Genomic DNA, 16,376 nt, shown 5'->3' on the forward strand with positions numbered 1-16,376 from the left:
AACGCGTGTTGAGGCGCGCTATCAGCTCCCTGTCAGCTATGCCTGCACACCGCACCTTCAACATGTCTCTAGGTAATGTTGTTTGCATTTATACCTAGTATTTTCTATAACCCTTAAGACACTTATGTAGCACCCTGAGGATTCGGCTGCTACAGGGGTATTGCACCTCAACCAGAGGTGTGGTATTCCACTCCCGGGTAAGGATGGAGTGTGGATCTGAGCTCAGAAAGCTGCATGCACTACACACATCCCATTTCCGAGGAACGGACCAACGGTACTCCCACTTAGAAATGTGCAGGTACGACCGAGTCTGTTCCTGGCTGGAGTGGGAGGGGGGTGGTACATCCCAGTAGTGTAGGGGCAGATAGGGGGAGCAGCCTGGGTAAAGATAGGAGCTCATTGGGTGCTGGTCACCTGAGCTCACACATAGAGGGAGTATTTAAGGTGGGCACCATCTAAGATCAGGGTCAGTCTGAGAGAAGTCAGCCTTTTGCAGAGAAGTCAGAGGAAGAGAGCAGAAGAGCAGAGCAGCCCCAGAGAGAGTGAGAGTGGAGCAAGAAAGACCCAGAGGGGGAGACAGAAGGAACTCTGAGAACCCACATACAAACACAGGGTGAAGAGTTGGCAACAGGGTACCGGATCCCAAACTGGTGGGGGCTAAAGCATACCTCAGCCAGAGACCGGAGGCCGTGGGCAGGATCTGCCACGGCCACCCACCACATCCACCCTGAAGGCAAACCACGTGTAGGGTCAGGGAACCCAAGGCCAAGGGTCTCCCAACAGAAGGCCCGAGGGAGCTGGACCTAGGTGGATCCCTGGTGGGGACGGCCAGAAGAAAGGACAAGAAGGAGGGCTCAGGGACACGCTCCGGACTTGCTTGGGGGTTGGCTGAATCCAGGACCTGGTGGACGCAGCACGGCTCGGGTGGTCACTCAAGGCCGGAGTGACCGGAATATCTGCAGTAAGTAAACACCCTGAACTGCACAACCCGACTCTGTCTTTACTTATCATCTACGCTGCACCACCACAACCCCCATCCTCTGCACCTGACCCCCTGAGGCCATACCCCTCCCGTTGGGGGTTATACTATCTAAAGCTGCACCAACACCATCAGCCTCAGCGGACCCTGCTGCAGCGGCGGCCGTAGTGACCGCAATCCAACGGGTGGCGTAGTCGACATAAAGAACTTTGTAACATCAGTAAGGACTGCCACATACACTGAGCTTGACACCCTGGGCACGGACCGGGTCACAGCCACTCGGAGACTACAACCCCCATCTGATCCGGCTCCGGGTATTCCCCTAAAGAATATGGCCCAGGGGGTGCGTCACTTACATATTTATATAGTGTTACTTTAGGGGTTATTAACTTTCTGGCTACCTAAATGTATCAAGGAGCTCTGGTATATACCGCTGATTTGTGTTGTTTATATGCCAGGTGCCTAGTTGCTACCATTGATGATATTAGAATATCACTGCAGCCCTATTCTATACCACTGCTCTGACTTCTATAATATTGACCATTTTATTAACTAGTATTATATGATATCTGTAGCACTTGATCTTAGTCAGTCTATATGTACATGCCTTATACATGTTTGGTTGGTGTTTGGGGCAGCTTATAGGGATATTGTTTCCTTCTTCTGCTTATATTCATCTACCACATCTAGTCATGCCTCTTATGAAAACCATTTTTTACTAGTTGTAATTTTATATTCTGATATTTGTCCTATTCTAGACTTAATAAATTGTATAACTATTTAATGGCTTTTTTCTCTGGCTGTCTTTTCTCGGGATTGGGTATCCATCATCTGGTTGCTGGTTATTTTCCCATATAATCCCCCTCTTTCTTGGTTTTATAGTTATTTTGGATTATCAAACTGGATACAAAATACCCCAATGGCATGAACTATAGGAATGATACCCTTTATCTATATTAGATCTCAGAGAATTTAATGTCGGGGTTTTTTTTGTTTGTTTGTTTGTTTTTTTCTTCCCTCTGGCTTTCTTGGATTTAGCCTTGTGATTATGCTGATTATTCTCAAGTGTGATTGATTGCTAACATACGTGTTTATTGATCAACGGTTGGTCACTATTTGTTTTTATACCATGTATCATAAGGAATCTGTATCTCAGTGAATAAGGGCTTTTGCCAGAAACGCATTGAGATGTATCCCCAACCTGTATGATCTTTTAATTATTTTCTAATAAATTGAGGATTTTAATTATTCTTGGGACTCACCAAATGTATTTTTCTTATGTGAAGCCTTAAGTCACGGCTATTGGTTGGAGACCCACAGCATTACAAAACGGACTGAGCTATACAAATAGGACACGGTGAGGCTGCCTTTTTTGTTTTTGTTAATAGTTTGTCTCGTGACGCCACCTGTGGTTTCTGGTAATAGGTACCAGGGCTGCTGCAGACCTCTGGGGGTGATGGGATGGCAGCTGGGATGTTTCTGCTCCCCACAGGCGGAGTGGGCCCCTGGGGCAGGGTTGATAGAAGGGATGCAGGGACTTGTAAAGTAGGAGGGATGATGGCACAGCAGCAATAACCGACAGAGACAGTGGAGTGCAGTTGTCCGATTTTACTCACAGTTCTTTTTAGGTTCCACAGGTACACTGTACAGGTTATCGCTTCCCGTGTCGTGCTGCGTTCACCAAGCAGGGGTTCAGAAGTCCCTCCGGCAATTCGAGAGTACTTATCGGGACCCCCTTTCCATATTTTCCATTCCTCAGCCGACTTTCCGCGCTGGGTCTCTCCCTCCTGCCCTACGCCTCACAAACTGAGTCCCAAGATGGCGTCCTCGGATCCCTCAGGGTCACCTGGAGTTCCCTGATCCTACACGGCTTCCCTTCTTGGCTACTCAGATGCGAGTATGGCAACTGCACCATAAAAGTCAGAAGCCTCCAGTTTCCTAGCCGAGACCTGTAGTGACACGACTAGCCCAGGGACCAGTTCCCTTCTTGCGGCCTGGTCCCTCTGACACGTGACAGATTAGAGCGTACGGGTGGCTTCCTGCTCCTTCCATATCCCTGGGACCCCTTCAGTTACCGGAGCCTTCCTCCTCTGCTCCCCTCCTGGGCCTCTCTCACCAGGCCCCACTGTGGAGCAGAGCTCCTGAAGAGACTCTGCTATCCTCCTCTCCTTACTACTCACTTCACTGCACAGTACTCCACTGCACTGCCACCCTAAGAAGGCTTCCCTTTATATATACCTCCTATAAAAGTGCTCACCTGTGCTGCGTCCTTCACCCACACCCACTACTGGTTCCCCCTCTCTTTGGTTCTCCCCACTCCAGCCAGGGACAGGGCTCAGCAGAACACAGTGCATCTTGCCCTTCCAGCCGGCCTGGAGCAGTGTAGTGTTGGATGCAGGTGTTGGGGTCCCGAGCTGTACCCTATCCTTACCAGAAAGTGAGACACCACTAATTGTAGTACCTCTGTGGCGACTGAACCCTCAGGGGCGCCACATCTGCATAACTGGCTTAGCTGCAGTGCACTGCACGTGCGATGACTTCACAAGATCAGTGCCTCAGTACTTGCACTGCTTAGAACAAAGCAGTATGCCGGGGAGAATGGGAGCAATTTGAGTAATGTTTTTTTTTTTTTTTTTAATGTCAGTAGCAGTGGGGACGGTGGGCTGTGCTGTGGAGAACATCTTGCTGAGTGGGAGGTAGTGGGGAACATTATACTGAGTGGGGAGTGGGCTTTGAGGGACATCATACTGAGTGAGGGTGAGCTGTGGGGAACATCATACCAGGGTCAGACTGGCCTAGCGGGGTGCTGGGGAAATCCCCGGTGGGCCCTTGAAGAGGAGAGTAGGAGTAAGCGTTGAATTAAAAAAAAAGGGGGGGGGACATAGTGGCCGCGGGCCCTTTAACCACCACGATGCCCAGGACAGTGGCGGGCGGGGCCAGGGAGCAGGAGAGCCGGAGAGCAGCGGCTGCATGGCAGCATCACACTTAGCAGCCGCGGGCGCAGCCACGTCTGCTAAAAGTGACGTCACTCACCACGCAGCGCTGCAGTCTCCCGCTGTAGGAGCACTTCAACAAAGTATATGGGCCGCACTGGAGACAAGCCAAGGTAGGGTAATATTTGTGTGTGTTTGTATGAATTTTTATGTATGTACCTGTGTGTGTCTGCTTATGTATTTCTGTGCATGTGTCTGCATGCATGTGTCTGTGTTGACGTGTGCATTTCTTTGTGTGTGTATGTCTTTGCGTGTCTGCGCAGCATTTCTGCACGTGCATCCGTGTTAACATGTGCATTTCTGCGCATGTATGTCTTTGAGTGTCTGCATGTCTGTGTGTTTACGTGTATACGTGTATATGTCTTCATACAAGTGTGCGTGCTTCCCTGCGTGTGTGCATGTGTCATTTTTGTGTATGTGATTGTCTGAGAGTACATGACTGCATGTGCATTTCTGTGTGTGCTTGGCTGATTGTGTATACACGAGTGTATACACGTATGTATACGTGTCCCCATTTCTGTGAGTGTGTGTATCTGCGTGTGTTGTAATGCAGTAGGTTGCTAGCATTACTGTAAATGGTCCAGGATGTGCTTACCGGACCATGTACCTTCCCCTTTATCTGACTGGTCACATGACTGTGACATCACCCAGGTCCTGCATGCACAGTAAAGCTCTGTATACATGACTGGGACAGCACACAGGACCTATACACACAGCTGACTGATCACATGACTGTGACATCAGCAAGGTCCTGTCAGTATGTGGCTGTCTGTGCACAGCATATATAAACCTGCTTAATTTGAGACAGGTGTGTTCGGTGTGAGGCATGTTCCCCATGTGTGTGGGATACCGTGATACCGTTTGTGAGAGGCCTAGTGAGGCCGAGAGTGAAGCCTGGCAGCCTGAAAGGCCAAGCCTGGATCCGATGCATGGATGTCAGTGGCCTTTGAGGGAAAGCCGGCTTGTGGAAGAGTCCTGAAAGGCGCAGGCTGGATGTGAGTGGAGACATACCAGTAGCCTTAGACGGAACGACGGCTGGAGACCCCCACCTGGGAAGCCGCAGAGCCACAGTGGTGGCAGAGTAACGGACTGAGACAGCTATACCCGGCAAAGGTAATACCCGGTGCTATATGGACATTGTGATATGAACATTGCTACTTTATTACCTTGCCGTAAGCTGTACCCTGGAGCAAGTGGGCCGGTGTGCCACTTGGCTCATGAATTGTTTATGTGTGTAAACCTGCCGGTGGTGAACTAAGATGAACTGTGTGTGAACAGCGGTTTATGAAGTGCCATAATAAACTGCAACACTGTGTGAAAAAACGTAAAGACATTGCACGTGTGCATTGATTGACGCAGCGAAGCGAGTTACCCCCAGTATGATGACGAGCGCTGCCTTACAGTGTGTATATTAGGGCTCTTTCACACATCCTGATATTTCCAGTACTGGAGAAACCAGTATCGGAGATATCCGTGTGCACCTGTGTGACAACCGTATGCCGCCCATGTGCTGCATCAGGAGTACATGTACACGTACCAGCGCCTTGGAATCAGTGTACAGTTCATGCTGTTCCCAAGCGCCAGGTGCTAAACACTGCCCTCATCATGGTTCCCTTTCGGCGCTGCAATCAGCATCAACAGGGACCATGATGAGAGTAGTAGTGTCTGCTCCCGCAGTGTCCTGGTGTAAAAATAAGAATAAAATAAAAAAAAATCCTTATACTCACCTGTCGTAAGTGTCCCCCGCTGCAATCCATGCAACCACTCAGCAGAGGAGCCGGGGAGAATGACTCCTGCAGTGACCGAGCCCCGGAGCTGCTCTAAGTGAGCAGTGTCCTGTCACTCACTGAGCGCAGCTCGCCCGCTCGCTGCAGCGCTTCTTTCTACCCGACTCCTCGGTGTGATTGGTCGCATGGATTACAGCGAGGGAGACTTAAGTGAGTATAAGGATTTTTTTAATTTTATTTTTACAGTTGGACGCTGCAGTAGCAGACACAACTACTCTCATCATTGTCCCTGATAGTGCTGATCACAGCAACGGCAGGGAACAATGATGAGGGCAGCATTTGGGAACAGCGCTACCTGTACACTGATTCCCAGGCGCCGGTACTGATCTCATCCATGTGTCATTAGTGTGGGACATTTTGTGGACCGTGCAGCAGGTAAAACACAGACATGTCAGCATGTTTTGCCCATTGACACACGGTCCGTGGAAGCACATTGGAATGACATGGTTCACTTGAATGGGTCTACGTGTGTCAGTGTCTCCAGTACATGTGGAAACTGTCATCAGATGTACCGGAGATACTGACGTGTGAAAGAGGCCTTAGTATGTGTCTGTATGTGTGAATATTTTTGTGTGTGTAAGCACGCTTCTGCATGTTTGTGTGTGTCTTTGTGCATGTCTCTTCCGAAGATTTATTATATTTGGGGAAAGATGGGAGAGAAATTTTAGGAGACAGTATGAGGAGATGTGTGAAGAAACAGTATGGTGAACGAGGAGAGGGGTGGGAATGGGTGCGGGAACAGAATGGGGAAGGGGGATGTATGAGCAAACAGTATGGAGAGTAGGGGAATGGTGTGAGGAGACAGTATGGAGGGAGAAAATTGTGAGGTGACACAGAACAGAGACTAGGTAGTGTGAGGGAAGGTATAGAGATGCGGCAGTATGGTGGGGACAGTGTGAGGGCACAGCAAGGAGGGAACAGTATGCTGAGGAGGGGGAGTGTGATGAAGGGGCACAGTATAGAGACTGGGCAGTATAGGGGGAGTCACCGTGTGAGAGGACAGTATGAAGAGGTGGCCCAGTATGGTAAGGAGGGGGCTGTGTGGAGGGCATGTACCATAAGAGGAGTAGAGTGTGGGACATATTTTGTGCAGGGAGCATTGTGAGAGTTAAGTTTATTCAGGGGCTCAGTGTAGGGCTGATATTTTTATTCAGGAGCATTATAATGACACTGCTATCTTTAAGGGCATCGTGTGGGGATGTGTTGCAGAAGACTGGACAAGATGGAAGTCTGCAGAGACGAGTTGTAGATGGGAAAAGTCATCATGGAGACTGGACAAGATGGAGACGAAAAGAAAGAGAACGACTCTAATCAGAGAATAGGTCTCAGGTAAGATACCTGGATGTAAATGTTTGTCATCCTGCCTGCATCTCATCAGTACTGTGGTTCTTGTATGGTCCACAGCCTGATGATGACTGGTAACAACAACTCCCAGTATCTCTATTGTTAATTACATTCTGGCAGTTGTAGGTTCATACTATACAAAGGTATATGGGGTTGACTTCACATTACAATTGATGTACCAGATACAGATGGTGGTTCAGATGATGTATTCATGTACTGGCGTGTTTGTGCGCGTCTGCGTGTTTGTGCGTGTTTGCGTATCTGAAATTATATGTATTTTTGTAAGATGCGTGTATGTAATGGTGCATTGTGGTGTGTAATAACATTCACATACTTGGGGCGCATTTACTAAATCTATTACGGCTCTTTCACATGTGATAGGGAATTCCATTTGTCTTTCCATATTTAGGAACAGACAAGTGAAATTTGCTAACCTTAACTGTCACCTTAGGGTTGTGCTTTTATGGAGCGGGATCAGGAGCTGAGCCTTCACCATACCAGGCAGATGTCGGCTGTGATTCATCGCCGGAGTCTGCCTGTAACAGCAGTGATCAGTATTTAAGTGTCCTTGTCAATCACTTGTCAACGGCATTTAGATAGCACGATGGCCTGCGCATGCACTCACCTTCTTCCTTCAGCAACCTGTGACGCAGTTGCAGGTTGCTGATGGGATGCGAGTAGTGATGATCGAGCATGCTCGTTGCTCGCGATTTACGAGCATGCTCAGGCAAGCACCTATTATCTTCAGCGTGCTCGGGGGTTAAGTTTTCGTCGCTCCGTGAACATGATTTGCGTGATTTATTGATCTTCTGTTGCCTCACCTTGGACCTTGTTCTGACCATCCGTCTGTTTAACTCCTTCTGCTCTGATCCGCTTTCCTCCTGGTATTCTGACTTACGGAACGTTATCTGTCTACGCCTTTGCCTCTTCCCTCTGTTTATGACATACCCTCCTGGCTTTAACTTCGGTGTCCTTGAACTTTTTCGTCTCACGGTCTGGCCGGGAAAAGTGACTCAGCGTCACAGTAACACCTTATCCGACCAAGCTTGCTAAGCACTAGTTGCCAGGTGCAGCTGCCATGTTAGTGGTTCAATGAAGCTCAGCCTGAGGTTGGACTCCATGGAAGATGTCACAATCAAGGTGCCGGACGTTATTGCAGCACACTCACTTTGTAGTTAGTGGTGACTGCAACGTCTCCCTCCTTGCCCCGACCCTGTGACAGGAAGCGAGTGGCGGCAGGGAGAATAAAACTTAATTTTCTCCCTGTAGCCAACGCTTTTCCATTAAGCTGTCTAACCAGGCTTTAAACACTATTTACCTGTAGATTAACCCTAGATCTGCAGATAAATAGTGTTTCTCAAGGTGACAAGTTACCATTATAGGGACTCTGGCACTACGGAATGACTGTTCAAGCTAAGTCCTGCTGCTCTGTGCTCCACGGTGCGGCCATTCAAGTAAATTCACCTTGCCCCTTGCTTGTTTTCCCTCTGTCTCTACCCTTACTCTTCTTTGACAGCTCTGGCTGCATAGTCATTCTGTGCTGACAGTCTCCTTAAAGAGGAGTCTGATACACTTGAAAGATTTCACTCTGACTCATAACATTGTACATAATGCACCCGGCATTATATGAGTATATATCAGTATAATGCCGGCACGATTCTCCTCCAGGGCGGGTCCACTGCAGGATACAAGCAGCAGGCATCCTGCAGTGGACTCGCTCATGTGAAACTAGTCTAATGATGTTATCCAAGGATTTTGTTATAGGGAATCTGTCACAAATGTTATGGTATCTGAACTAAGGGTAACAAACTAGTGGCAGACCCCCCTAGCAAAATGCTGGGTCACTCAGTTGTACCAAAATCCTGTATTGGACAGCTCCAGCACACAATGATGAGTCCTGAATATTCACAAGTTCCTGACTTTCTTTGTCCTCCGCTGCTAATTCAGTTTAAAAAAAACTTGTAAATCAGTTTAGGACAGGAGAAAGCCGGGAGCTCAGGACACCAGGACTCGTCATTCACTGCTGACAGAAACTTATTTTCCTAATAAAGTATATTACAAATATGTTTAACATCTCTGTCCTTACACTATAGAAAAACAGAACAAGTAATAAAACCATTTATGGTGTCTGTAGTGTGGGCCCCTAGAGTCAATTTCCCTGGTAGGCCCTAGGCACCCCAGTCCAACCCTGCATCATACTGAGTGGGGGTGGGCTGTGGGGGGACGTTTTGCTGAGTGGGGTTTTTGGGGTTATAATACTGATTGGAGCACTGGGGCCCATCATGCTTAGTGAGGGGGTTGGCATTGGTAGTCATCATACTGAGTAGAGGACTGGTATTGGGGGTCATCATACTGAGAGAGGGCGGGCTATGGGGGCCATCATATTGAGTAAGGGGGCTGTGGGAGCAATATACTTAAGGGCGATCATACTGTGAAGAGTGCTGTAAGATCCATGATACTGTGTGGGGTGGTGGGGTATTATACTGTGTGGGGGCTGTGAAAGCATCATACTGTTCAGGGTGCTGTACGGCTCATGAAACTGTGTGGGGTGGGGGCTGTGGGGTATCAGACAGTGAGGATTGTGGAAGCATCATAATGAAGGGCCATCATACTGCTATGGGGTTTGTGGGAGGACATCATACTGATGGGTGGTGGGAGCAACATACTGAGCGGCAATCATTTTGTGTAGGGGCTGTGGGAACATCATACTGAGGAGCAATCATACTTTGTATGGGGCGGAAGAGATCATGATACTGTGTGGGGTTTTGTTGTGGGGGCAATGATACTGTGTGGGGGTATCATACTGAGTGATGGCTGTGGGGGCATCATACTGAGTAGCTGATATCATATTGTCAAGCTAGCTTGGAAGTGATTTTATAGCTTTTAACCTGAGCTGTGTACCAGTTGAGAGCAAGTGAGTAGCAGCACTGAAGCAGAGCCTGTGGATAAGATGGATCTATGTAGAAAGTAGCATGAGTTTATAAAACTAATTAGAAACCGTATGCTTACATTTTAGACTTTCTTCTGACTTCAGTGTCCAGGAAAGATGGTGGTCAGCAGCACTCACTGCAAGGGCCACACGTCCATAATCCTCAAGGAACCCACTAGAGGAAATATCAGCATACAAAAGTAAAAGACAGCGTCCATACCAGGGCGTTCAGTTGCAAAAGAGGTGTTTATTTCGCCATCCCAAACACACGTTTCGACCCTGTGTGGGTCTTGCTTGACAAAGACCCACACAGGGTCGAAATGTTGTGTTTTGGGATGGTGGAATAAACACCTCTTTTGCAACTGAGCACCCTGATATGGATGCTGTCTTTTACTTTCGTTTCCTTCTGACTTCAAGATGCCTACCTGTGTATTTAACAATTGCTTTTCCAGGTATGTTTTGTATTTAAGCTCTAAAATTATATTAGAGGGTGAATTGTTATAAGTGGGAGCTATCAGCAGAATTCACAACAGATTGCATACATTATTAAATAGTTCTCTAGGGCCCAACAGAGGTGCCTTGGGGAGATGCTATTATGATGTGATGTAAACTTAGGAAGACATAGATGTTAATGTACAGTATTTCACATGTACGTGCAGATATACAACTTATACTGGAGAAATCCATAGAGCAGATAAGTTGGGATAGAAGCTACTGGAGATATCAATCATGTCAAAATCTGTTATTTATTTGTGTAAATCGGTATAAAAACCCAATGTGTCTTTGTGATACTTTGTTTGCAAACTTTTTTCTGCCTCAATGCCGGTATATTGGTCTGCACTAGTATGGGACTTAAAATTGGTGCCTGCTGTCCCTGCCCTCAAGCCCAAGGGAGCACCTACCCATGCTTTCCTCTCCACGTCAGTAGGAGAGCCCCGACTGTGTCACCTTTGCAGCTGGGCCACTTCAAAGCCATGTGTCCACAGCACCAGAGGGGCCCGTCCCAGATACCATCTACTGTTTTGTGTGTGAGTGCGGGTGGTGGGAGGTCCCTTGACAACCTTCAGACCGTCACCATAGGCCACGCCAGGGCCATGGGCCTGCGAGACACCGGCGCTGAGGTGACTCTTGTGCGGCCTGAACTGGTTTCACCTCAGGATTTGATACCTGGGAAAACTCTCGCCGTCTCCAGGATTGGAGGCATCGAGTCGGCGCTGCCCTTCGCCAAGGTGTATTTGGACTGGGTCGCCGGTAGGGGAGTGCGGGAGGTGGGGGGTAACTCCGAACATTCCCGCTAGTGTTTTGCTTGGGAGAGACTTTTGTCCAGCAGGGACGTCCTCCGCCCGTAGCTTCGGGATTCGGATCTCTGGGACTCGCAACTGGCTGGGCCCTGCAGCTGGAGCTAGAGCTGAAGCATATTTTTCTGGTGATTCTGCTCCCGCTGATGTTCCACCATGAGGGTCTCGTAGGTGGCCCTGTCCCCAGCCTGGAGACTCGCCAGGGCAACTTGCATGAGGGCATCCGAGCCTGCCCGGCTGGGGTGATGGTCAGGTGGTGGGTGGCCCACTGCGGGACCGACCGCTTGCAAATCTCTCTCTGGGGAGCATAGGCGGGGCTCCCCTTCTTCTGGATTGACATTGTCTTCCACCTCCTCCCTACCATCCCGAGCATTGGACATCTCCTTGGTTCTGCCCCTGGTGCCACTGGCCATCCTTGCACTCTCTGGTCACTGACACCAAACTGCAACCTGACGCACCCACACACCTTGCAGTATTTGTACTCTGACTGTCTAGTGCTGAGCTGATCTTAAGACCCCAGCAGCAAAAGCTACTACTGGCAGACCTTAGTGTCTGTGAGTATGTGTTCCACACTCACACACACTATCTCGATCCCACCGCTGCCACCAATGTGATGAAATGGCAGCAGAGAGACCCTGCAGAATCCCACCGCTGCCACCACTTGGGAAGCATGGCACCAGAGGGACCCCACAGAATCCCACCCAGAATCGGGTTGTCCGGTCCTTCTTTGGGACGAGGACCACAGGCGAGGCCAAGAGCTGCTGGATGGTTGAATAACCCCCAGCTTCAGCATATTGTCAATCTCCTGGCGCATGTACAGCTGTACCTCCAGGGAGACCCGGTGATGGACAGCTGTCTCTTCCTTCTGGGCTTGTTGCTGCACACATCCCGGAAGGGGTGTAGGGTTGCCCACAGCTGGGACCATTGGTCCGACAACAGCTGGTGTCAAACCTCCACGTCCTCGATGGTCCCACCCGCCCTAGCCTAGGCGAGTAATGCCGGGAGGGTCTCTGCCTCTCCCTCCTCTGGCAGGTTACATGGGGAGGGTGCAGGCCTCCCGCTCATGATGAGCCTTCATCATGTTTAAGTGGAAGGCCTTCCGCCTACCCTGGGCGTGGTCCAGGGTGACCAGGTACGTTATGGCGCTGAGCGGCTGGTGCACAAGGTACGGGCCTTCCCAGGCTGCCTGAAGCTTGTCCTGGGGTATGGGGACCAGTACCCACACCTTTTGACCCACCTGGTAGGTCCTCACACAAGCATTGTGGTCGTACCATCGCTTCTGGTTGGCCTGGGCTCGCGTCATATGCACCAGCTGCCCCAAAGCCTGCATTTTGACACGGACATTGACACTCCAGGAGTGGCTAAGTCCCCTTCCCAGACATCCTTCGCCAGAGTCAGAGGACCCCGTGCACACCAGCCGTACTGGAGCTCAAAGGGGGAGAACCCCGTTGAGGCCTGTGGAACCTCCCGGTAGGCAAATAGAAGATGTGGGAGGTACCACTCCCAGTTGTGCCCGTGGGAGTTGACCAACATCTTAAGCATCTGCTTCAAGGTGCCATTGAACTGTTTGCACAGGCCATTGGTCTGTGGGTGGTACGGGCTGGTCACCAGATGTTACACCTGTATTTGCTTACAGAGGGACTCCATCAGCTGCGACATGAACTGGATCCCCCGGTCGGTGAGCATTTCCTGGGGAAAACTCACTCGGGAAAAAATCTCCAGTAAGGCGGTGGCCACCTTGTCTGCCCGAATGGACGACAAGGCTACCGCTTCCGGGTACCGGGTGGCATAGTCTACTACCGTCAGTATGAAGCATTTCCCGGAGCTGCTGGGAGTGGCCATCGGGCCAACTAAATCCACAGCCACCCTCCTGAAATGATGGGCAGAGTTACCAGTGGGGCTTTGGACCGCTGCCCCGCCTTCAACACCCTCTGACAGATGTCACATGACAGGCAGTAGGCAGTCACCTCGTCCCCCATCCTTGGCCAGTAGAAATGCTGGGCTAGCCTGGCCTTGGTCTTAGTGATCCCTCGATGTCCGGCCATCGGAATCTTGTGTGCCATCCGAAACAACTCTACCCTGAACAGATATTGTACCACTAACTGTCGGTCCCTGGGCCACACCTCTGGTGAACCTCGCTGGAACGTTACCCGGTACAGCCGTCCTTGGTCCCAGACCACCCGCTCGAGGTCTGAGTCCGAGGGAGGCTGTGCCGCCTGCTCCTTGAGAGCTTTCAGGCTGTCGCCAGTCTCCAACGCCGCCTGAAACCTCTGACTGAACGTGGCCAGAATAGATGAAACTGCCACGTCTTCTGTCAGTTTCCCGAGACCTGTCTCCTGGCCTCCGTCTGACCCAGCAACCACTTGGTCGGAAGAGGAGAAGCAATCTAACTCCCGGGGGGCCCATGAGGCCCGGGTGCCATCACTGCATGTGACAGCGGCCACGGCCGCTGTGACCGCGGGTAGCGCCCGCTTCTCCTCTGCTTCTGACCAAGCCTCCGGTCTAAACACATCCACTTTGAACAATATTTTGCCCAGAGGTTCAGTTAGGTGTAGAAAACCTTTACTTTTCCTTCCCGATTCCCTTGCTGTGTCTCTACTGATGCACCAGTGTTTGTGACGTCACCTTCACTTTTGCAGTCAAAATCACTGAGTTAGCAGCTCTGACGATGTGAGCCGCCTAGTTCAGTGATTAACTGCAGGGCTGTCGATTGAGATATCACCGCTGCAGTCGAACAATAGAGAAAATGTAAAATATGTACTATAAAAATATAACAAATAGATTTTCAAATACTTCTACAATTTGGGATGTAGGACACAAGGTAAAGGGGTAACTAACATTTGATTCTAATATTAATCTTGATACAAAGTTCAGTCAACAAGGAATTAAAGTTTAATGAAATGACGACGGCCATGATTCAGCCTGATCTACAGCCCCAGCAATGTTATCTTCTTGCAGCTGATGAAACGCTCTGCGCCTGTCTGGACTGGCGTGCTGAGCTGACGGTCTTGCCAGTTCTTTTTGATTCCTCAGTTTTCACGCTGTAGATTGACGTGCCCTCTAAGAAATTAATCAGAAAACAAAAACACATGAGACGTGATCTCACCATCCCAGAAAAACAATGATAATCCTATTGTCGCAACACACAAAATGCTTTATAGGAACACAGAAAAAAATTCCAAGTGCGGTGAAATGATGAAAAAAAAACACAATTCCGTCAGTGTTTTTTGGGGGGTTTGCTTTTGCCATGGTCATTGTGAGATAAAAATGATCTGGCAAAGGGGTTCTTCAGGTCAGTACGATTATAGCGATATCAAACTTTCAATTAAGAAAAAATATTTCAACGTGTCATCAGAAAATGAGCGATCGTTTAAATCAGGTTTTTGTGTTACGTGTATTTTTAAAAATGTTTGTCAGTGATCACATTGACATACGAGGGCTTGTTTTTTTGCCAGACGAGTTGGAATTTTTTTCCCTGCTTTCCGGTGTATCAAATGATAAACTGAATGGTGTTGTTCAAAATTACAAGTTCTTTGAAATTACAAAAAAGTACAATTTTACAATATTTATTTTGGGGGTGGGGGGGGTTGGTTCATTTAGCATGTTCACTATATGGTAAAACTGACTTGGCAACATGATGCTGCGGGTCAGTACAATTACACAAATAACAAAGTTATACAGTTTTTTTTTTCAGTGGTGAAAAAAAAATCTAAAATTTGTAAAACAAAAAAAAAAACACAACTTTGCTTGTGTCGCCATTTTTGAGACCCGTAACGCTTTAAATTTTCGGTATTTGGGGCTGTACAACGGCTTATTTTTAGTGCCCTAAGCTGACGTTTTTACTGATACCATTTTGGGGAATATATATGATGTTTTGATTGTCACGTATTGAATTTTATTGCAATGTTTTAACGGCCAAAAAAAAACGTAATTCTGGTGTTTTACGATATGATACTGTTTATTCATCCCGAGGGAAATTACAGATTTAGATTTTTCTACAGATTTTTTTTTTTACCGAAATTACAGTTTTGATTTTTTTCACGTTACGTCATTTACCATTTGGACTAATTTACTTTATATTTTCATAGATCAGACTTTTGCAAACGCAGCGATACCAAATATGTGTAATTTTGTTTTATTGTATTATGTTTAATGGGGCAAAAGGGGGTGGATTTCAACTTGTGTTTTTTTTTTTGGTTTTTTTTTTTCAAATTTTTAAATATATGTTTATTTATTTACTATACATAGTACAAGCTGATGCACTGCTATGTATAGTGAAAATCACAATGTCCTATAAACACCAGCTACAGGCTGGCTTTCACGCATCAAAGTCAAGGACACAGAATATTACATAAATGTGTGTCATATGTTGTGAAAGGGGCTAAAAAAAAGCCCTAGTGGCCAGTGTGAAAATTGCATGACTTTATTTAAAATGTTTAATAAAAGTTGTGGTTAAAAAAATGTCTGACATTTTCTTTCTATAATACAGTTAATAAAAAAAACTGATTTAAACAATAGATCATTTTCTCATGACACGTTCCCTTTTAAAGAGGTTAAAAAAGTTGCAAATTTGTAAAATAAAAAAAAATTGGTTTGTGTTCCTATGTACTGAGACCCTTAATTTTGTATTTCTTTTGATGGAACTGCATAAAGGTTTGTTTATGTGTTGTGAGGTGGCATTTTTATTAAAGGGAATCTGTCATCAGGTCTTTGGTATGTAATCTGAGAGCACCATGTAGAAGCAGAGACCCTGATTCCAGCAATGTGTCCGTTACTAGGCTGTGTTTTATCAGTAGGAGATTATCACTAGAGGACTAAGTGTCTCATGCCATGTAGTCCTCCTGCGCTGTGTATCAACACCCCCACCTGTCACAGGTGTATCAGAGGTGACACAGTCACCCTGCAGTTTGTTGCAGGGGATATCTACGTTTGGCATTACAGACATCTTCTTAGAGGCTGTCTGTCTCTAGGACCCAGTGGCTACCTCCCTCTGCTTAATTAGTTCCCTGGCCTGGGTGTATAAATACCTGGTGTGTCTGAGAGGGA

The 16,376-nt window shown here is 47.9% G+C and overlaps 1 protein-coding gene across 3 annotated transcripts in view; it reads right to left on the minus strand.

Moving 5' to 3' along the window:
• Positions 1–10,807: 10,807 nt before the first annotated feature.
• Positions 10,808–16,376, minus strand: part of RGS22 (regulator of G protein signaling 22) — a 164,944-nt gene continuing 159,375 nt past the window's right edge. Inside the window, exon 25 of one of the 3 annotated variants that reach the window (XM_073679620.1) lies at positions 10,808–14,390. In XM_073679620.1, coding sequence (XP_073535721.1) covers positions 14,275–14,390 — 116 coding nt within the window. In that variant the 3' untranslated portion in view covers positions 10,808–14,274. The remainder of the gene's footprint in view (positions 14,391–16,376) is intronic. The other 2 variants (XM_073679621.1, XM_073679619.1) reach the window with 2 other exon arrangements.

Source organism: Phyllobates terribilis, unplaced genomic scaffold (genome assembly GCF_046119375.1).
Source record: "Phyllobates terribilis strain yellow unplaced genomic scaffold, ASM4611937v1 Scaffold_4__5_contigs__length_816908805, whole genome shotgun sequence".
In the NCBI taxonomy this organism is placed as follows: domain Eukaryota; kingdom Metazoa; phylum Chordata; class Amphibia; order Anura; family Dendrobatidae; genus Phyllobates; species Phyllobates terribilis.